We start from the raw sequence: 23,438 nt of genomic DNA, 5'->3' as shown, positions 1-23,438 counted from the left end.
ATGTCCCTTGGTCCCATCAGTGATGAAGTGAACCTTGATCACTGGCAGGGGTGAGGTTTGCCAGGTGTTTGCAGGGCAGAACTGAAACTAGGAACCCATGCGTGCATGCCCATATCGACAGACACATGAACGCCTGAATACAGGTCTTCCTTACAAGAGAATACCAACTCACCCAGGCAGACGGCATGTCAAAGTTAGAATCCGGCATTCGTTAGAGTAATAACTGATTTCAATGGGAGTCAGTAAGGGATGGTAACACTACATTCCTGTGTGCTGGAAAGGCAGACATTTGAACGAAACCTTGATGAGGAACAGAATATTTACACAGTCTTCAAATATCCTGCCACAAAATATTCCACTTACATATAAAAATGTTGGCATCTAACCTGATAGGAAAAATAGAAAATTCTGTGAGTGAATGTTTTGTGCTTTTGAATTGCAGATGGGTTCTCTTCTTTCTATAGAAACTTCTGCATTATGTGCTAGCAGGATAAGATGAAGGCTGTCCCAGAGGAATGTATAATGCGCAAGCAATTATTTTGGGTCACAGCACATGATATTAGGAGTTTGCAAATGTTCAGTTTAAGGATACGGGGAACTGTATGGTGAGATCACCCCAACTTTTTCTCAAGACTTCAAGGGCCTGTGTCATCCAGACCCCAACCCCTTAAACGTCCAAATGTTCTGAATTCACTTGACCAAAAATACTGTATTTGGGAAGCGCGACAATATTCACTGCTGAACTATTCATGGAGTCTCATATTAACTGAACAATAAAAGTTGCTATCCAACAAGAAATGCACATTCAAAACAAAGAAACACAGATTTAGATAAGAACAAGAAGTCTAAATGGGGTTTCTGAAATAGAAGAAGCCTATACATTTTTAATGACGTATTTCCGCTATCTTGCATTCATTGAGATGGTAAGTTTAGTGACACTATTCAAAAATGGAGAGTGGTGAGGCGCCTGGGTGGCTCAGCCACCCAGCTTCTGGGCATCTGACTTAGGCTCAGGTCATGATCTCATAGTTCATGGGTTTGAGCCTCACATCGGGCTCTATGCTGACAGTTCAGAACCTGGATCCCGCTTCAGATTCTGTATCTCCCTCTTTCTCTACCCCTCCCCTGCTCGTGCCCTGTCTCTCTCTGTCTCTCAATAAGTAAATGTTAAAAAAAAAAATTAATGAAAGTGGAGTATCAGCCTTCAGAGAGCTGCAAAACAGGGACACATCTGTCAAGGAGTGTTTGAGTGAGAGGTAGCAGGAAACAGGAGAAGGGGAGGGAAGTTCTCCTGGTGTCACAGAAGCCACGCTCTGAGTTCTGGGTTACTGTTTGCCGATTTCAGGACCAAGGACAAAACACCTAATTCTGTCCATCAGCTTGCAAGGTGGAGCCAACTCTTACTACTTAATGTAGATGCCAGTTAACCTCGGTATAAATGTATGCAGTACCCAGCACAGTGCTGACCTACAGCAGCCACTCAATAAACTGTACCTGCACTAATAAAGGTAATCAAAAAAGAAAGAGTATCTTATTAAATACAACATTTGTGGGTGGGATGCCGTGGTGGCTCAACTGGTTAAGCGTCCGACTTCGGCTCAGGTCATGATCTTGAAGTTCTTCAGTTCGAGCCCCGCGTGGGGCTCTGTGCTGACAGCTCAGAGCCTGGAGCCTGCTTCGGATTCTGTGTCTCCCTCTCTCTCTGCTCTTCCCCCGCTCATGCTCTGTCTCTCTCTCTCTCTCAAAAATAAATGAACATTGGGGCGCCTGGGTGGCTCAGTCGGTTGAGTGTCCGACTTCAGCCAGGTCACGATCTCGCGGTCTGTGAGTTCGAGCCCCGCGTCAGGCTCTGGGCTGATGGCTCAGAGCCTGGAGCCTGCTTCCGATTCTGTGTCTCCCTCTCTCTCTGCCCCTCCCCCGTTCATACTCTGTCTCTCTCTGTCTCAAAAATAAATAAATGTTAAAAAAAAATTAAAAAAAAAATAAATAAATGAACATTAATTTTTTTTTTAATTTTTAAAAGTACAGTATTTGTAAAACCACCATGGGCTAGCGTCTGATACGTCACCCACCCCTCTCTGCGTGCAGTATTTGGCGGGGCCCTGAATGCAAGCTCCAAACAGCATGGGCAGAATGCAGTGGCTGAAGGAGAGAAGGAAGGGCAGTTCGGCCCCAGCTCCTTGAAATGCTGAGGGTGGCAGATCCGGTCTGACTCCTTCCCTTCTTCCCCTCACTCTTACCATACGATACATTTGACAAAAGCAGCAATGAGGAAGCAAAATGATTTCAAAGGCAAGAAATGGTTCTAAAGCTCCATGCCCAGACTATGCAGCCCAACGGTGGTAACAGCTTCAAGTATAGCATCTGAGGCAAACCAGAAAAAATGCCAGAATGCCCTGTCTTATGACCGTTACTGACAAAAAGGCAATGTGCCCTGAGGTATATGTGAGAACTCTTTGCAAATCTGTTCCTTAAAGAGAACCCACATGGAACAAAATACTTTGGTGAAAGATTGAGTAGAAACTTACAGGCACTTCTGAAAGAGATCTCCAAAAAATCCATCCGCTTCGCTTATTTCCAGGTAACTTACCACTTAGTTTCTTTGAAAGTGGCCCCGCAAAGCACAACAGACCCTTCACTATTGCTTAGGAGCCATTATTTGCAAACGAAAAGAAAACTTCCTCACAATTCTGCCCCATCTTCAAGGACAAACTCCAAAGAACTGCTAAAGCTTCAAACAAATCAGAGCGAAGATAGCAAACCATTTTTATAAAAAGATAAGCAAAACTGTAAGAGTCCCCCCAAAATGAAACTTAACATCACTGAACAAAAAGAATAACAGATACTGATCCAAAGGGCAATCAAATGCAAACAGGAATAAGACACACATGTTCTCATGAAACACCTACTCTCTATGCCCTGCATCATTTTACATTTATCATTGCTGTTGGATTGGGAAATCGCGCAGAGATGCTATTTTATGAGGTACGTTCAGCAAGCAACCCCTCTCCTTCTGAAGGAAACAGGTGAAGAAACTTAAACCTCAAAACCTCAACACATTCAATTGCCATCTCTCTTCCCAAAGCTCAGCTGAGACATCATTGTTGAAAGCCCTGTGGCAGCCAGGAAGGAGGATGTCAGGTGGGGTGTGCACCAGCAGAAACCTGTAACAGAGCGGATTACCCCGGATGACCGCCAGTGAACGAGGCCACGAAGGAAGAACCCATCATCTTGCCACAGGACATCCCTCCTGTACTTGAGTCGGACCAACCAAGGGACCGTGGGGCTTCTATCCGCCCACAATCACTAGAACTTAGGGAACTGAACCAGAAGATTCATGCATCTCTGGTCTCAAGCAAAGACTTTCCCATGGGTTCCCACTGTTTAAGCAGAGAGAGAAAACTAAAAGCATTTAACTTTCTCCAGATGCTAGAATGTTGGCAGATAATGCAGGAGGCGATACCATCGGGGAATCCATTCATTCATTAGGAACTATGTATTAAGCCTTTATTATAATTAAAATGTACTTTGATTTTTAAATGATGGTAAATCTTTATGGTAATAAAAATCTCAAAACCTGTATTACAACCATTTAAAATTTTATAACAGTTGAGATGATACTGGAACACATTTTTACAGCTCCCGCTGTAAGCATTCTGAGGTCAATAATTATTACGCTGGGAGCACATAAATGTTTATTGTGGCCCTGCTGTCATGCGAAGTTACCACCCATGTCAAGAAAACAAAACATGTAAGAAAGAAAGGGTAGTTGTAAAATGCCACGTAAACTGGTGTGGATGGCATTTACAGTCATGCTGGAGAAGTCTGTACATGTTTCCACATATGACAGCGGTTTAAAGGGACACAGGGGAGGACGGGCACCTAGCAGTGGGCAGACCTGTTAGGGCCTGGGTCTGTGGCACCAAGAGCTGAATCCCCATCTGCCAGACAAAAGATGAAAAGCCCAAGTGTAGCGATATAAACATAGTTATTTAACACGAAATAGATATTGCCATGACCGTGAATAATAGTGTTGTAAAAACAGAGAAAGTAACGAAAATTTGGATAAAATGTCTAAAGTAGGAGAATACTTGGGGCGCCTGGGTGGCTCCGTCAGTTAAGCATCCGATTTTAGCTTAGGCCATGATGGCAAGGTTCATGGGATCAAACCCCACATCGGGCTCAGTGTTGGAAGTGCAGAGCCTGCCTGGAACTCTCTCTCTCTCCCTCTCTCTCTCTCTGCCCCTCCCCGGCTTGTTCTCTCTCTCTCTGTCAAAAATAAATCAACATTAAAAATAAAATAAAATAGGGGCACCTGGGTGGCTCAGTCAGTTAAGCATCTGACTTCGGCTCAGGTCATGATCTCACGGTCTGTGAGTTCGAGCCCCGCATCGGGCTCTGTGCTGACAGCTCAGAGCCTGGAGCCTGTTTCAGATTCTGTGTCTCCCTCTCCCTCTGCCCCTCCCCCACTTGTGCTGTGTCTCCCTCTGTCTCAAAAATAAATAAAAATTTTTAAAAATTAAAAAAAAAAAAATAGGGGGCGCCTGGGTGGCGCAGTCGGTTAAGCGTCCGACTTCAGCCAGGTCACGATCTCGCCGTCCGGGAGTTCGAGCCCCGCGTCAGGCTCTGGGCTGATGGCTCAGAGCCTGGAGCCTGTTTCCAATTCTGTGTCTCCCTCTCTCTCTGCCCCTCCCCCATTCATGCTCTGTCTCTCTCTGTCCCAAAAATAAATAAATGTTAAAAAAAAAAAATTAAAAAAAATAATAAAATAAAAAATAAAAGAGGAGAATACTTAAATAAGGACATTTATATGACACAACTGCGTATTACTAAACCACCATGTAGAAGAAAATTTTAGGACCTGGGGATGTGCAGAAAGTGTATATAAAAAGAAAAGCTACCAATACATACATGTACACATCATATCAGGTAAATTCTGTGTAAATTCTGACATGTGGGGAGGGGAGACACAGAGGACAGAACACATCAAAACATACTCAGTGATTAGCTCTATGCAATGGAATTATTAGTGATTTTTAATTTTCTTCTTTACATGTATGGGTTTCCTTCAATTTTCTACAATAAATGTGTGACATTTATATTGAGAAAAGTATTCTTCAAAATAAACAATGAACAACACTCTGAAACAAGATGAAAACACAGGACTGTTCTCTTGGGTCCCGGATGAGTTTCAAATCTACTAAAGTCAAAGGTGAACAGTAAAACTTTAGACAAGTCAATGATTATCTGGCAAGCAAACCTGAGTAACGTTTGAATCAATGAGTGGCCACGATATAATTAAAGGTCAACCATCCAATTAAAAGATACAATTTCATAAGGAACCACGGTGAATGAGTGTTTCCGAGAAAAAGCTGAGACAAGAAATCATGGGTTCCACGTTAGTAAAGAGCCCCCTATGGTGAGGGTAAATTGAACATAATTTGAAGGTATTGTGCAATTTGCTTATATTACATGTCCTACTAAGCCACTCATTTATTTCCATTCATATCATGGTTTTGTGTGAACCACACAATATTCATTGACAAAGACCTTGCACGAAATGAGGCAGTGTCTTTCTACCTCACTGATTTTCATTTAATTATTCTCTAATACCAGTCAGTGTTCCCTGCTTTTTAAAAGGCTTATTTTCACTGAGATATCACCTCACACCAGTCAGAGTGGCTAAAATGAACAAATCAGGAGACTACAGATGCTGGAGAGGATGTGAAGAAATGGGAACCCTCTTGCCCTGTTGGTGGGAATGCAAACTGGTGCAGCTGCTCTGGAAAACAGCGTGGAGGTTCCTCAAACAGTTAAAAATAGACCTACCCTATGACCCAGCAATAGCACTGCTAGGAATTTACCCAAGGGATACAGGAGTGCTGATGCATAGGGGCACTTGTACCCCAATGTTTATAGCAGCACTTTCAACAATGGCCGAATTATGCAAAGAGCCTAAATGTCCATCAATTGACGAATGGATAAAGAAGATGTGGTTTATATACACAATGGAATACTACTTGGCAATGAGAAAGAATGAAATATGGCCATTTGCAGCAACGTGGATGGAACTGGAGGGTATTATGCTAAGTGAAAGAAGTCAGGCAGAGAAAGACAGATACCATATGTTTTCACTCTTATGTGGATCCTGAGAAGCTTAACAGAAGACCATGGGGGAGGGGAAGGGGAAAAAAAAGTTACAGAGAGGAAGGAAGGCAAACCATAAGAGACTCTTAAAAACCGAGAATAAACTGAGGGTTGATGGGGGGTGTGAGGGAGGGGAGGGTGGGTGATGGGCATCGAGGAGGGCACCTGTTGGGATGAGCACTGGTTGTTGTATGGAAACCAATCTGACAATAAATTTCATTAAAAAAATAAATACATAAAATAAAAGGCTTATTTTGTTCATCCGAACACTCCATACTTTGCTCAGAGAAAATACAGCCTTTTCTGGTTTTGTTTACCGGCAAACTGTGAATACGGACAATTGATATTTTCTGTCCCTAAATACCTTGCGTTAATGGTCCTCATGTGTGATTTATCTCTGGTGCCTTATGGTATCAGCTCCTCTCTTTCTTTTTCTTTCTTTAGTCTAGCATATTCTATTACAGTTTTTTTTTTAATTTTTTTTTCAATGTTTATTTATTTTTTGGGGGACAGAGAGAGACAGAGCATGAACGGGGGAGGGGCAGAGAGAGAGGGAGACACAGAATCAGAAACAGGCTCCAGGCTCTGAGCCATCAGCCCAGAGCCCGACGCGGGGCTCGAACTCCCGGACCGCGAGATCGTGACCTGGCTGAAGTCGGACGCTTAACCGACTGCGCCACCCAGGCGCCCCTCTATTACAGTTTTAATGTTCCACACTGCGATATTTATACACATACGAAAGGGAAATGACACAGAGTGTATATGTGCTTGCATTTGAGCTTGGGACACAATTTGAAACTTTCCTAGCATTTACTTCCCCACGTTTGAATGACTAGCTTCTCCCATTAATTCCCACTCCGCCATCCACAAGGAAACTCTCCAGCCATGTTTCCCCTGGACACTCACGACAGCACCAGCTTCTGGTTTGCCTTCTAAATCTGGCTCCTCTCTTCCAGTTTTCTCTGCAGCCTCCTGTTTCTCTAACAGTCTTTTAATTGGTATACTTTGGACCATCTTTCAAATGTTTTTTCACTTTTTTTCATTTCTTTTTATTTAAAATTTTTTTTAATGTTTATTTATTTTTGAGAGAAACAGAGACGAATGCGAGTGGGTTCGGGGGAGAGAGAGAGAGGGAGACACAGAATCCGAAGCAGGCTCCAGGCTCCGAGCCATCAGCACAGAGCCCGACGCAGGGCTCGTACTCACGAGCTGTGAGATCATGACCTGAGCCGAAGTAGGACGCTCAACCAACTGAGCCACCCCAGGCACTCTAAATGTTCTTTCATTTTGACTGGGTGACCTGATTTACTCGAGGGCTTCTGTTCCCATGTGTGTAGATGAGACTCTCTCTCTTGAGTTCCAGAAACAATGCCTCCTGGACATCCCCCGGTGGATCTTTCATGGATTCTGACCTTGACATGTTCAAAAAGGAATGCATAGCCCTCCCACAGAAAACTTTTTTTCTCTGATGGTCTTTGCACCACCCCTTCCAATTTCCCAAACACAGATGGCTTGGAGTCATTTTTAAATTCCCTCTCCTTCTTTGATGTTAAACGACCCACATTACTACTGATTTCACCTTCAAAATATAACATCAGTATTTCCTTCACTCTCATCACCACATCCTAAGCCCAGAGTGACTCACCACCATTTCAGGTCATGTTCTTGCAAAGGCATTGCTTCCACTGAGGGGCCTCTTCTGTCTTAGTCCACGTGTGCGCATGGCCACGGGGGTGAGGTCCACACACAGCCTTACCCCATCCCAACCCTCACCCGAAGCTGAGATTTGATGTGAGGCACGCATAAAAATATTGATGTAAATATATTAATATGTATACACTAAGAAACAAATTAGTGTTTATGCTCAGTTTCACCTTCTTTCCTACACAGTATCCACGTTTAAGGCCAAAGACGCTTTGGTTGCTCTGTTGCTCATGTATCCTTAGGAGCCAGCCTAGCACACAGCACACAGTGGTCCCTCAATAAAAAATGTATTTAATGAATGAATGAATGAATGAATGCACATAATTCGCCAGAGATATTTTTGAAAATAGTGTTTCCATTTTTATCCTGAGTTTGAGGAGAAGACTCCCTTGCAGCTTATTGAGAATGGCTTTTTTTTAGGGGCGCCTGGGTGGCGCAGTCGGTTGAGCGTCCGACTTCAGCCAGGTCACGATCTCGCGGTCCGGGAGTTCGAGCCCCGCGTCGGGCTCTGGGCTGATGGCTCGGAGCCTGGAGCCTGTTTCCGATTCTGTGTCTCCCTCTGTCTCTGCCCGTCCCCCGTTCATGCTCTGTCTCTCTCTGTCCCAAAAATAAATAAACGTTGGAGAATGGCTTTTTTTGTTCTAAAATATCATCAGAATTTGTACTAATCCAGAGCATAGTACGTGCGAGAAGAAGCAGGTGAATCTGACTGCCGTAGGAAAGGTTAAACCCGTCAGGATTCAAGGATCCCTGAGCAGATCCATCAATGGCGTTGTGCCAGGTGGAGAGGTGGCTTCCTCTCCAAACCCAGCCCCAGACCCCTGGGACAGTTCAAATAAGTCTTTCGATGAGATGATGTGACAAGGTCCCTGCCAGACTCTGCAATCCCATAACCCTATTCCATGTTTTGAGGTCTCTTTCGCATCTTCGTATCTGCAGTTCTCAGATGAGGGTGCAGAAGTGGTATAAAAATTATAAGGCAAAGAAGCTATTTTCACGGTATTTACAGTTTATTTAAAGGGTCCAGTTAAATTTATGAAATAATCCCCACTCTCATCAAAGCCCAAGAAAGGCAGTAGATACAGAAGCGTGGCAGAAATGGGACGGACATGAATTTTGGAAACAAACCCCAGGTGGATCCTCACCTGGTTGTGTCGCTGGCTGTGAAAACCCCGGGCAATGACGTCATTAAGACCGACTGTCATCTCACTCGGAGAGGAGACGGAAGTGAAGTCTCTTAAACTATTCTATTGTTGAGAATTTCTCGTTATCAGCGACCTTCCAATTAACTCTCCCCAATCTCAGACTGATGCTCTCAAAGTTCTGTCCCTGCACATTTTCACTGCCAACTAAACTCTGCTCAGAGGAGGTAACAGAGGTGAGGGCACTGGATCCTGGTGGAACCAGCCCCTCACACATCAATGTCCTTTCTCCTCTCCAGCTTCACTGAGGAATGTATATATAAATATATATACATATATGCGTATATGCATATATATATGCATATATGTATATATATGTATATATATGATACCATAGAAAATTATAGATAGAAATTATATATATTAGATATCATAGAAAATTATAGATAGAAATTATATATATATTAGATATCAGAAAATTATAGATAGAAATTATATATATATTAGATATCAGAAAATTATAGATAGAAATTATATATATATATATATATATATATATATATATATATCTCATAATATCTTCACTGAAAATGAAAAAAAATCTAAAGACTAAATTACCTAACATCATATTTCTGTGAATATTAAAATACCCAGATCTGGTTGTTGTAACAGATATAATATTGAAAAAGAAATGAGGGTGTCAAGAATCATGAATGACAACAATGGTATTACAGGAAAGCATCACCAGAAATATGCACTGTTCTGGGTCTGTGTTTACGAGCCCTCCCAACACGAGCAAGCAGTGAGCAGGATCCTGGTACGATAATGTGCTTTTCCAATGCGGTTTAAGGACTGAATGTTTCTTTAAATTTGACTGTGAAGGAATTTCTTATCTTGTGGAGCTTGATTTATTAATAAACATTGCATCCAAGTCCCCGGGATGAGTTCGGAATTAAGTAAAAAACACTCTGTCACCCACAGCTAGCAGCCAGTATGGCGGTCAGGCATGCTCTTCCAATGGAGGTAAAGAGGGAGCTGTAATGACCGGGATCAGAAGACCAATGTTTCTCTATGCTCATGGGAATGTCTTGACCCTTTTCTCTTCTCTTTAGCTGAACAGACTGTATGAAAATCTAACCACCTCAGAACTACAGGGTCGTCGAAACAGTGATCACTTACAGAAGTGGTTCAGTGCAAGTCATTGCTAATAAAATATAAACTCCTAAGCAATGCTACATAGAGGGCACACAGTAGGGGAAAATCTGCATGGGATACTGATCATCGGCCTACAGGGAATGAACATTGAGAAAAACACAACTTGAACCAAAAGTCAAGGCATATGATAGCAGGTTATTTTCTTTCACTGCTCTATACACAATCCAGCGCTACCTACGTAGAAGGCACATTCCAAATCGAAAGGCAGTCATATTGTATAAGGACTCCCGGGCTATGACACCCACAAAGGGGTGATATTTCATCATCCCAAAGCCGTTCTTGAGATGTAACCTTGAACACAAGGTCGGGGGGCAGGGGGTGAGAAACGAAGCAGAGCAGAAATGCCACATGATGCTTCTAAGTAAGTACTTCCAGGCATCTCTGACCCTACAGTAGCCCACGTCCCACACAAACTTGCTGTGGGGCACGATAGCACAGCCCTTCTCATGCAGGGTTCTGGACTTGGCTACTTTGTCAGTCTTCCAAGGACTGAACTATTAGATGCACTCCAGAGGTACAGGCCAGCCATTTCACATGAGGAGTGTCTTAGAGCATCACGGTGTAATTCTTATGCTGAAATTCAGTTGGCAACAGCTAGGAAAAACTCAGTTACGTGCTTCTAGTTTAGAAAGAGCCAGATGCGTAGACATCCGTATCCGTCCTCAGAGCTCTCTTTAGTTGAACTTCTTCCACTCAGTCATGGAGGAAATAAAACTGATGATTATGTTCCATTGTAAATAGCAGCTCTTTTAAGTTACAAATTACTCATCATTTTTAAGCATGAGAAACTCGAAACAGCTGAAATTCCCCAAAAGTATTACAGCATCTAAACTCTAGAACACTGTGCAGCCTCTAAATACACGTTTCACAAAATACTTAAAAACATGGAATAATTTTGCGATATTGCAAAGAAACTGTATGGACTAAGTGGGTGCTACGCTCACCCCCACAAAGAACCAGGAAGCTGTGCATTGAAATGATAACGTTGACTTTCTCTGAGCTGTGGGATTGTGGGGGACTTTTATGTTCTTTTGGTTTTTCTATATTTTTCAATGCTTCTGAAATAAATGTGAATTGCTTCTGTGATTAGAAAAATACCACATCTTGGGGTGCCCGGGTGGCTCAATTGGTTAAGTGTCCGACTTCAGCTCAGATCATGATCTTGTGGTTCGTGGATTTGAACCCCACATCGGGCTCTCTGCTGACAGCTCGGAGCCTGGAGCCTGCTTCGGATTCTGTGTCTCCCTCTCTCTCTGCTCCTCCCCTGCTCACGCTCTCTCTCTCAAAAATAAATAAACATTAAAAAAATTTTTTTAAAAAGAAAAACAATATGTCTTACTAAAAGGACATTCAGAAATTAAATCTAAATGCTTTACAATATTAAATTATTAAATTTTTTAAATTGTCTTAAATGTAGATGAAAAAAGGTTATAATGGAAAGCACTTTTGAAGAAGAAGTATAATTTACCAAAAATGGGAGCTTACATAAATGAACAGGGAAGCCTAAGGAAGTTTTCCTTATGCCTTAGACGTGGACACATGTGTGTCTCAAACTTTCCAAGCCTGGGAAAAACCAAAAGGACTCATGTTTCTGCCAGATGCCTATGAAAGTGTATTTCTCTGTCCTTCAAAGAATTTTATGTCAAGTCATAGAAAAATCACGAAGCACACACTATTGCCCGTTTTCTGAAATCCCTTTCATGGTCTTAGTCTCAGTGAATATTGAGTGAGAATTTTCACCGTAAAGTCAGGATGGATTTTCACTGTAGATTTTAGTGATGGGAAGGTTTAGGCCATGGTAGGACGTACAACAAACAGACGTCAAACTCTTAGAAACACAGAGGAGAAGGGTGGTCACCAGGGGCTGGGGTCGGGGAGATGGGGAGCTACTGGGCAGAGAACCAGCCTCCAGTTACAGATGGATGGATGTGCTTTCAGGATCTAACATACAGCATGGTGACTTTTGTACACTTGAGTTTTGCTAAGACAGTAGATCTTCCTACCACATTCTTACCACAACAGAAAAAGAATTACTGGCCACTACGTGAGTTGGTAGATGTATATTAATTAATCTGAATGTGGTAATCGTTTCACAAAGTATGCTTATATCAGATCATCACGTTGTACACTTAAAAAATATACAATCATGGGGCGCCTGGGTGGCTCAGTAGGTTAAGCATCCGACTTTGGCTCAGGTCATGATCTCACGGTGTGTGGGTTCGAGTCTCGCGTCAGGCTCTGTGCTGACGGCTCGGAGCCTGGAGCCTGCTTCCGATTCTGTGTCTCCTTGTATCTCTGCCCCTGCCCTGCTCACCCTCTGTCTCTCTCTCTTTCAAAAATAAGCATTAAAAAAATTTAAAATATATGTATACACAATCATGTTTATCAAGCATACCTCAATAAAGCAAAGAGGCTCTTGGGGTTAATGGCCACGAACAGGGGCTAAAAACCTGGATGTCTGCCCAAGTTCCTTTTTTGACCCACTTGCCTTCAGATCTAGTGAGATAAATTAAGTAGGGTAAACAATAAAATGTGCCTCCCGAGTCCATCACAGCGATGCCAACCGTGTTCTTGGCAAGGGCCACGCTGTGGTCCTTGCATGGACAGCAGCCAGCCTGGCCGCACCGAAGCGTGGCCGAGAGGTGATAAGTGGGTCAGCAAATGCACACTGCTCTTCAGAGAAGCTTGACTATAAAAATGAGAGAGACACTGAGGTGACAATTACAGGAAATACATTTGATCAGGGTTTTCCTTATTTTCTGAATTAATGGAAGATCCTGGGACCTAACTATGAATTTAAAAGAAGAGTCCAATAGAAAGACCATGGAAATGAGAGATGAAAAAGTGAGGAAGAAATCCTTCAAAGGGTGGAAATTAGTTGAATCTAGAGAGGACGGATGAGCACATAGTGTAGAGAGAACGAACACACACCTTTTGGAATGGAACAAAGGCTGTGAATAAATGTTGGGGGGGGAGGAATCAACAGTTTGTTGGGTGAAGCCAAACACATTCAAGCCTGAAAACTTATTTTGTCAGTGGAGTTGAAGGCAAGATAAACTGTTAAGAAAGAGGTCGAATATCATATGTAGGGTCATTTACATAAAAAGATGGGGCACCTTGGTGGCTCAATCGGTTGAATGTCCGACTTTGGCCAGGTCCTGATCTCATGGTTCATGAGTTCAAGCCCCACGTCGGGCTCTGTGCTGACAGCTCAGAGCCTGGAACCTGCTTCAGATTCTGTGTCTCCCTCTCTCTGCTCCTCCCCCACTCAAGTTGTCTCTCTCTCTCTCTCTCTCTCTCTCTCTCTCTCTCTCAAAATAAAACGAATAAATATTAAGAAAAAAAATTTTTTAAGTTGATAAAGACATCAGCTCTGCCACAGGTCTTGGAGAATCAGACTTACCCTGAACCATCTGGAATTATAGCTCATTTTCTAGGGAGAAATATAATCTTAAACAGCAGGGTGCCCCATGTCTTAATATTTAAATCAAAGTGATGGGAAAGATAAATTGTAACGAAACAATATAAAAACTCCATACTAGTATAGAATGGTCCAAGCAACTAACGAGTAAAGTCTGGGAATGAGTTAATTTTGACCTCTCAGTTGAAGCCACTAACACAAAGCAAGCAACATGCTTTTGAAATATCATTTACTGTTTTAGTTATGACAGAATTGTTAGTTCCCAGAAACTAACACCCATTAAATGCGGCACCCATTAAAATGATCTGGTTCCACACTGCCCACCAGACACGGTCCATGACACCCTCTATCCAACAGGCAAAAAAATCGCGAACATCAGACGTTCAAACACAAAAAGCCAAGGATCGAAAAAACCTTCCGTGTGCGTTGTTGCGGCCAATGGTAAAGATACTGCTGAGCTCCCCTTAGTAAATGATTGTCCACCTGCTAACATTTTCCCTGCACCTGATTTCAAGGAGTGAAAAGCCCTTGAAATATCTCCTGGGAGCATGTAACAGAAAAAATTCACCATTACCCTGGGGCACCTGGGGGGCTCAGCTGGGTTAACTGTCTGGCTCTTGACTTTGGCTCAGGTCATGATCTCGCAGTTCTGTGCTGGCACTGCAGAGCCTGCTTGGGGTTCTCTCTCTTTCACTCTCTGCCCAGCCCCTGCCTATGTGGTCTGTCTCTCTCGTTCTCAAAATAAATAAATACATTTTTAAAAAATAATAAGCAAATAAATAAAACTAATTAAAATGACACTGTATCCTTCAATTGTCTATTACTCACTTCTTGTAATTATGTATCAGAGCTACCCTTTATAGAGTAAGATTTATTAAATAATGCCAGGACATGTGGAATATCAAATTATAGCCTCCCAAGTTTTTCAACAGGAAAAGAGAAAAAGCCCGAGATGATCTGTCAGTAACACGGGTGAATCATTTTCTCCAGTATAAATAAGCACCCCGCAGTGTTTGACTCAATTAAATTATTCTCCTTTCAAAATAATGAGCTCCAAATGAAAGGGATTTGTTTCATATGGTTCCAAATGCCACGGGCTGTTACAGTGTTCACATTTGCCCCGGCTTTGGAAGGGGCCGCACTGCGCCATCAGATGTGAAAATTCAGAAAACCGCAATAAATGCAAATCTTTTATCCAAAGTCACATGAGGAAAGAGGGGAGAAGAGAGCAAGTGGACCCAGAGACCACCCTGAGCGCAGTCCCGTGGCACCTGATGGCAGAGGGAAGCCGGCTGGTGAGCCAAGTGCCTGAGCAAGTTCTGAGCGTATCCTATAAGCGCTCACTCATCGTGTGCTTCCAGACATGACGCAGACACATACATGTATAAACATGTTGGAATAAATGTGAAATCGAGATTTTCAAGAGAATAAATCCTGACATGACTGGAGTTCATCAATTATCAGCTTTTGAGATTTATTCCTAATAGAAAAGCTTCTTAAAATCTGGGAAATGGCAAATTACCTTGAAATTATTAAAAAAAAAAAAAACCAAGGTGAAATATTGAGCTATAGAACATTAGTGTTCGAATATGGTGCAAATCAGAAAATATTTTCAAAAAATCAGATAATGTAAGATGAAAAATAAAAATGTACATATGGGAGATGCTCAACAATCACTAAAATAAGGTAAGTAAAAGAAAATTCTCAGTGGACAAACTATTATGATATATATTGTTATATATATAATTAAATGCATGTATTTATATATAACATAAATATATATGTATATATATATTTATATATAAATATAAAAAATATAGTGCATTATTTTATTGGGACCCAAAACATTTAGATTTGAGATTTTATTCTATTATATAACCTCTCTGATATCGGATTCTTTGCATAAAAATAGAGATTATATATTAAGTGTGTTACTCACATCATAGAAATACTCTATTTTCCCAGTGAGGTATTTGTAAAACTTCGAGGAAACTGCAAAGCCCTATTTACTACGTGCTCGAAATTGTAAAAATCATATTTCTTTTTGGTCTAAGTTTTGAAAAGTTACTGCAGAAACCCATCATTTTCTTGGACCCACCCCAATTCCGAAAATATACTGGGTTTAAATGATTTCCATTTCATACTTAAAATTCCAGAAAGTATCAATTGTCTTGCTTAGTAATAAACACAGTGGGTCCTCATTATTCCTGTTTGCCGAATTATTTTGTAACACCAAGATGAGCACTTCGGGTACACGTCCATGGCCATTCGCGCACATGCACGAACATTCCAGTCACCCAGTGCACATGCTGGGAGCCGAGCTTGTGTGAGACGATGCTGCGTCTTCTTGGTTCAGGGTCATAGTGAAAAAAAGTCTTACTGTAGTCTATTTGGTGCCATGTTTTTCACACTTTTGTCCTTTTGTTGGTGATTCTGTTGCTTAAAATGAGCCCCAAGCATGGTGCTGAAGTCCTATCTACTGCTTCTAAGCGCAAGGAAGCTATGATGAGCCTTATGGGGAAAATATGTGGGTGGATACACTTCCTTCAGGCATGAGTTACAGTGTCACTGGCCGTGAGTTCGATGATGTTTATTAATTATCAGTATATATTTAAAATGTGTCTTTATGGGGTGCCTGAGTGGCTCAGTTGGTTGAGTGCCCGGCCCTCGATTTTGATTCAGGTCAAGATCCCAGGGTCGTGGGATCAAGCCCTGTGTCAGGCTCTGCGCTGGGCTTGGAGCCTGCTTATGATTCTCTCTCTCCCTCTGCCCCTCTACCCATCTCCCCCGCTCACACTCTCCCTCTCTCTCTCTAAAAATAAAAATTAAATAAAATAAAATAATAAAATGGTGTCTTTAAAATGAAAGACATCGAAAACAAGGTTCATACGAGGGCGCCTGGGTGGCTCAGAAGGTTAAGTATCTGAGTCTTGGTTTAGGCTCAGGTCATATTCTCAGTTTCATGGGTTCGAGCCCAGTGTTGGGTTCTATGCTGACAGCTCGGAGCCTGGAGCCTGCTTAGGATTCTGTGTCTCCCTCTCTCTCTGCCCCTCTCCCACTCATGCTCTGTCTCTCTCTCTCTCTCAAAAATAAATACATATTTTAAAAAATTATAAAAAACAACAATGGGAATGACGGCCTTAGTAGTCCACTCTGGGGACTTCTGGCTCTGTATGAATTCTAGCATTAGCCATATGACAACAGATCACAAGGACTGGGGTTCAGATTAGGACACCAAACCTGGTCTCAGACACTATGTTCCGGCCTGCAACATTTGCACTGCCCTCTCTGAGCACCCGTCCCTCACCTATCCAAGGCAGGTGAAAGCTAGCACATATGTAGTAGGGTGAATTAATCCCTATGAAGCCTGTAGAAAAATACCAGGAACATATGAAGTGCTGTATAAAAGTCAAGTATTAGTATCTTCTAGAATTTTGTAGATCATTTGGCAAGAATACTGACAATATTCACAGTACCTAAACCTACTCCATAATAAACACAAACCACTTGTGATCCAATTAAAGTAGGAATGTTCTAATGCTGTTCAGGATACGACAGCAACACACACATTCACACATCTCTACTTAACAAAAACCCACAATACGTAATTATCTCAACTCACCGAAATCTTTTTTTTTATGTTTATTTATTTACTTTTGAGGGGGTGGAAGAAGGCAGAGAGAGAGGAAGAGAGAGAATCCCAAGCAGGGTCCACGATATCACAGCAGAGGGCTCGAACCCACGAACCATGAGATCACGACCCTGAGCCGAAACCAAGAGTCAGACACGTAACCAACTGAGCCACCCAGGTGACCGCCCCCTTTATAAAAATATGTTTATTTATTTATTTTTGAGAGAGAGAGAGAGATGGAATTGTTTCTCTAGACAACGATTTCCTGACAATCTTGAAAAAGATGATTCAGATGCTTTTAACACAAATTCCAACCCTCTCGTCTTCGCACCAAAAGGGGCAGGCCATCTGTGACTCGTGTCCCTTCTCTCAAGCGCTAAATCCAATCCCACACCAAACACGGACAGCCTGACCTTGCACACGTGCAGATGCCAGTCACGTCCCACCACCCCACCGGGGCTAGCCTGGCGGCTGACAGCAGGGTGCTAAGTGCCCCCCATCCTTCCCCTCCGCTTGTTTGTTCACAACACAGCAGGCAGTGACCTTCTCAGACATAAGTCCGATTGCATCATTTCTCCACCCAAACTCTCCAAAGGATCCCCGAGTCACCTGGGGTGAAAGGAGATTCCAATGTCCCACCCACTGGTGCCAGCAGATCCACCGCCTGTGTCTCCGACACTGGCCCCCCCGCCCCCACCCGCCGCACTCCAGCTGCACTGGTTTCCTTGCTGTTCCACAAATACAAGGCCCTTGCTATCCCCCCACACCCTGCTCACCTCGTGACTACCCCTCCATGTGGCTCATGGTTCACGTGTCACCTTCTCCATGAGGCCACCCCTTAATACTCTCTACTCCTCTCTTCTTGTCCTTCCAACGGTTCTCTGTGGGTGACATCCTGTGTATTTGACTCATTTGCGTGTTTGTCCTTCTCCCCGGTAGAATGTAAGCCCCACGAGGCAGGGATTTCTGCAGGGATTTCGGCTACTTTTGTTCACTGCTGACCCTCTTGGTACAGAACAAAAGGCACTCAAATATTTACGCAGTCTCTTACGCATCAATAATCTTTGGAAAACAGAGAGAATATTGGACAATGCGGTGCTAAACTAAGTACAATGGCATTTAATACTGGAAACAAAATAAATCTCTCGTTTGGGGTTGTTGATGGGTACACGTTTCTATAGAAATTACAATTTTTAGGACAATGTGTTTCATCCATATTTATTTAAAAGTAAATTATTCCCGTGGATGGCTGGCTGGGCTGGCTCTTAGATGGTGGCAGACTATTCAGACTGGCTTAAGCCACTAATCAAATTTCTCAGTCTCACTTTACTTGCTTTCGTTTGTTTTTGCCACGCTCTATAACATCCAATGTCTTTTTGCCCACTGTGTAGCACCTAGAACATAGTGGTTATTCAACAATGATTTGCTGAATGAATGAATAAACTGTAATTTCTTCAAAGGCAGGAACTGTGTTGAAAGTGATAAGCAATAAATATTAATTAAATGCTCGGTAAATGAAGGTCACTAAGATAACTATCAGAAATAGAACTATGCATACAATGTGAGAAAAGGGAACTGCAGAACCAGGAAAATGTTAATTCGAAAACTACAGATTTGACCTCCAGCTCATACATGCAGTAAAGTCAAATTCTGTTGCTCAGTTCTGTCTGTTAAAGACACACAATGTCATCAGACATTGAGAGGCACATGTTTTCAAAAAAATCCTGCACAACTTCTTAAAACCTTTGTTAGAGCTAAACTCACCAGAAAAAAAAATCCCCAATCCTAATTCCAAAATAATTAAAGTGTGGTGTGAGAGTCAATGTCAGCGTCTAAGCTCTACCCGAAAACAAGAGTGACAAGTAAATCTAGTGATTGTTATACTTAACGTTTTCATTTCCTCATAAAGAAATGTTGCAGATACTTCTTTACTAGATGTCACCAAGAGGATAAGATTTAATAGATACCGTGTGTCTAGTTGGCTAAAAATTAAGAACAGAATGGACTGTGGACTTAATGAAACAACACTTCTCAAACCATTTTAGTTAAGACTGATCTGCAAATATTAAGGCTTATAATTTCCCAGAAAAGGCAGCATAGCTTCACATGACATCTGTGCAATTTGTTTTATGAACTATGTGACCCACAACCTTAGTCTCTAATTATCTGGTAATTCCAGGAAAACAAACGATCACACTCACACACACACACACACACACACACACACACACATTTTTTTTATCAACCAAAGTATTACATATTGTGAAATGTTACTAGTTAAATACACAGCCTTTTATATGCCATCGAATCATCAAATGGTAATAAACCACATTGCTTTACTTACTAATATAAGCAGCAGGACGATGTCAGGGTTATCACAAGCACAGGCGATGTGCATTGGTGTCCAAAAGTCTTCATCCTGGTGGTTGACATTGACCCCTCTGTCAATCAGGATCTCTGCAATGAAGGCATTATCATACCGAGCGCACTGAAAGAAAGAAGAAAAAAGGAAACATATTTCAAACAGTGATAAGGTTTATTGCAAATGTCCATGAAAAAAACCCCACTGGCAATCTAGAGTTTGAGAGATGGGGCTAAATGGAGAAAGAATGTATTCATGTTCTCCAGCTCACGTAAGGGGCACGTGGAAGGCTCAAGGGGAAATTACATCCATACACAGTAGAAAGAAAAATAAGAAAATAAGGACAGACATTAGGAAGGGGGGGAGATTTTCACTATTTGGGTCCTCTTCTCGTGTGTGTGTGTGTGTGTGTGTGTGTGTGTGTGTGAACAAACTTTATTATTTTTTATATGAAATTTATTGTCAAATTGGCTTCCATATAACACCCAGTGCTCATCCCAACAGATGCCCTCCTCGATGCCCATCACCCACCTTCCCTTCTCTCCCACCCCCCATCAACCCTGAGTTTGTTCTCACTTTTTAAGATTCTCTTGTGTTTTGGTTCCCTCCCTCTTTAACCTTTTTTTCTTCCTTCCCCTCCCCCCATGGTCTTCTGGTAAGTTTCTCAGGATCCACATAAGAGTGAAAACATATGGTATCTGTCTTTCTCTGTATGACTTATTTCACTTAACATAACACTCTCTAGTTCCATCCACATTGCTACAAAAGGCCATATTTCATTCTTTCTCTTGCCATGTAGTATTCCATTGTGTATATAAACCACATCTTCTTTATCCATTCGTCAGTTGATGGACATTTAGGCTCTTTCCATAATTTGGCTATTGAAAGTGCTACTATAAACATTGGGGTACAAGTGCCCCTATGCATCAGCACTCCTGTATCCCTTGGGTAAATTCCTAGCAGTGCTTTTCATTTGTAGATAAGATTATCAGAAAATCTTGGACAATTTACCATAATTATCTTTCTGAAATACACATTTCATCACATGATGTTTCTGCTTTAAAATGTACAGAGTTTGTCACTGACCAAAGAATAAAGCTTCACTACTGTACTGTATCCAAGGCAGACATGACCCTTCACGGTCCTTCAGAATTCATCCCCCATCATACTCAAATGCAACCCTCACACCAGTTGCATAGCACAACTAAAAACTCCACAGTGCCAACTTGTAACAGCAAACTATTATAATTTCGAAATCTTCTAACATAAATTTTAATCACTGTATAATACTTGGCTTTTTGGAAATTTCATAGACTACTAAATGAAACTCTTCAGGAAATTGTTTTGCTTCTTTTATTTACTATTTATAGGTAAAACTCATAAAAATATGCTGGTCAGTGCTGGCTTTGCGGGTGCACGATCTCTGCAGTCATGCGTAGATGGGTCCTGGACTGGGTTTAATGCTCTGTGGCCATCATGAATTTCCCATAATTTTTGAAGAGTCCCACATATTCATTTTGCCCTGGACCTTATGAATTATCTGGTCTACAGAAGTCTGATTTTTTATATTTATATCTAAAAGGCTACATTAATATCAAATGCATATTAGTTAATTAGTTTAAAAAAGGACGTAAGCCAATAAATCAGCTAAATATCTATTAGTAAGATTTATGGATTGAAAGATATATGTTTTTTATAAGATTTCGATGCATAAAACAAGTTTCCGTCCCAAAAGAAACAGTAACCATACCACCACCAGAAGTATTGCCATGTCAACTTTCCAACCTATTCACTGGATAGTAGAATTTTAAAAGACCACAGGAGCACTTCCGTTATGAGTAACAGGAACCAGACTTACATTCCTGCCTGAATCAGCTGAAACAAAAACAAAACCACTCAGAAAAAATATGACTTCTGAGAGCTGGGAAGAAAAGGAGGCGGTTACATTGTTGCTGTCGCTCCAGCTCACAGCCTTGAAGGCATTCCCAAGCTGTAGCACAGAAAGAATCTGTGTCACCCAGGGCCACTCAAGAGGAGACTGAACCAAAAGTCTAGAGACCGAGCTTGCCAGTGCGCACAGGACGGAGTCTGTGCACACACATGTCTTGCTTCAGTGCAGGTGTAGAAGGGGAGATAGGAACCCTGGGCTGGAAGCTACTCTATTCCCACCAAGAAGTATTAAATTCAAGTTCTGAAAGGATAACACTGTTTCCAAATAACTCCAATGCCCCCCCAAACAGAGCTCAAGATTATTTACAGAAATACAAAAATATTCAGTAACCAACAAGGCAACATTCACTATGTCCAACATCCAAGAAGAAATGACCAGATATAAGAAAGCAGGCAAATAAGACCCACAAGGAGGAGAAAGAATGATCAATGGGGAACCAGCTCAGAAGTGATACACCTAACAAAGGACCAAATCTGTGTGTTAAACTGTTACAATAAGCCGCATTCTGTGTGTTCAAAACACTGGGAAACCTTTGAACACAGTAAGTAGAGACATGGAAGATAGCAGTAAGACTCAAATTTTACTCCTGGAGATGAGAACTACCATGCCTGAGATAAAAACTATACCAATGAATGGAACCAACAATGAACAAGATGTTGTGGAAGACAAGACTGGTGAACCAGTAACGTAGATTCCACAAAGGGCGTGCGAGCAAAAAATGACTTTAAATAAGTGAACAGAGCATTGGTGAGCTGTGGGACATCTCCAGACAGTAACCACACAGATTGAAATGGGGAGTATGTGGATTGATTTATGTTTTTTCCTTCGTATTTAATTCTCATTAAAATTAGTAATTAGAAGATAGCCCAATTGTTAACTGATATTTCAAAGAAAGAACAAAAGAAAGAAAGAAAGAAAGAAAGAAAGAAAGAAAGAAAGAAAGAAAGAAAGAAAGAAAGAAAGAAAGAAAGAAGAGAAAAGAAGAAAGAAAGAAAGAAAGGAAGAGAGAGAGAAAGGAAGGAAGAAAGAAAAAGGAAGGAAGGAAGGAAGGAAGGAAGGAAGGAAGGAAGGAAGGAAGGAAGAGGAAGGAAGGAAGGAACGAAGGAAGGAAGGAAGGAAAAGAAAGGAAGGAAGGAAGAAAGGAAGGAAGCAAGGAAGGAACAAAGAAAGAAAGAAGTATGAACTGTGGTTCACAAGCATAATACAGTCATGGAAAACATTCATATTTCCCTCCTTGAGGCCTGGAGGTCTCAAGAACATAGTCAATGTAATGCAAAATCATGGCACACTTCCCATAGAAAGGAAGATAGAAGCAGACATCAGTATTGGGATGTGTGGACGCATGTGGGGCAATGGCGGATGTGAAATCTGAGGGATTAGTTTCAGGTCTGAACCAAGATCTCTGCACATGTGATGTACCGTGTCATGTGTAACCGTAATGAAGACGGTATGAATCGTGGCCCCACCGACAGTGGCTGCAGGTTTGGATACGATGACTAATAAGATACGGATCAGAGTATAAAGGCTCAATAAATAGGTTTTAGAATTGGGGCCTGGATCCAATTTATTTTAGGAAATGCACATGCAGGTAATTCCTGTTCTGTTCTCTTTATCATTTTGATAACTCACTGCATAATCAACGGTGATGCGACTCCTCCTTCCGTGTGTCTGTCAAGATATCCTCATCCTGCACCTCGGGAATCTGCATTTACAATTCAGAGATACCTACAGTTTGCCTTTGCGGTGTCTTTTACCAAAAAAAAAGACTTAATTAGATACAGTGCTGAAAATGGTATCAGCCTCTCTCAAGTAAGGTAATTTTTAGATCCACATTTCCACGGATCATGAATAATAATTTGACAGCA

The 23,438-nt window shown here is 41.7% G+C and overlaps 1 protein-coding gene across 1 annotated transcript in view; it reads right to left on the bottom strand.

The window, feature by feature from the left end:
- MYO16 (myosin XVI) overlaps positions 1 to 23,438 on the bottom strand; it is a 609,750-nt gene that overhangs the window by 379,772 nt on the left and 206,540 nt on the right. The window contains 1 exon segment of the mRNA XM_043582911.1: positions 19,605 to 19,748. Coding sequence (XP_043438846.1) covers positions 19,605 to 19,748 — 144 coding nt within the window.

The sequence above is a fragment of the Prionailurus bengalensis genome, chromosome A1 (assembly GCF_016509475.1).
Source record: "Prionailurus bengalensis isolate Pbe53 chromosome A1, Fcat_Pben_1.1_paternal_pri, whole genome shotgun sequence".
In the NCBI taxonomy this organism is placed as follows: Eukaryota; Metazoa; Chordata; class Mammalia; order Carnivora; family Felidae; genus Prionailurus; species Prionailurus bengalensis.
This window is presented reverse-complemented; position numbering and strand designations above follow the sequence as displayed.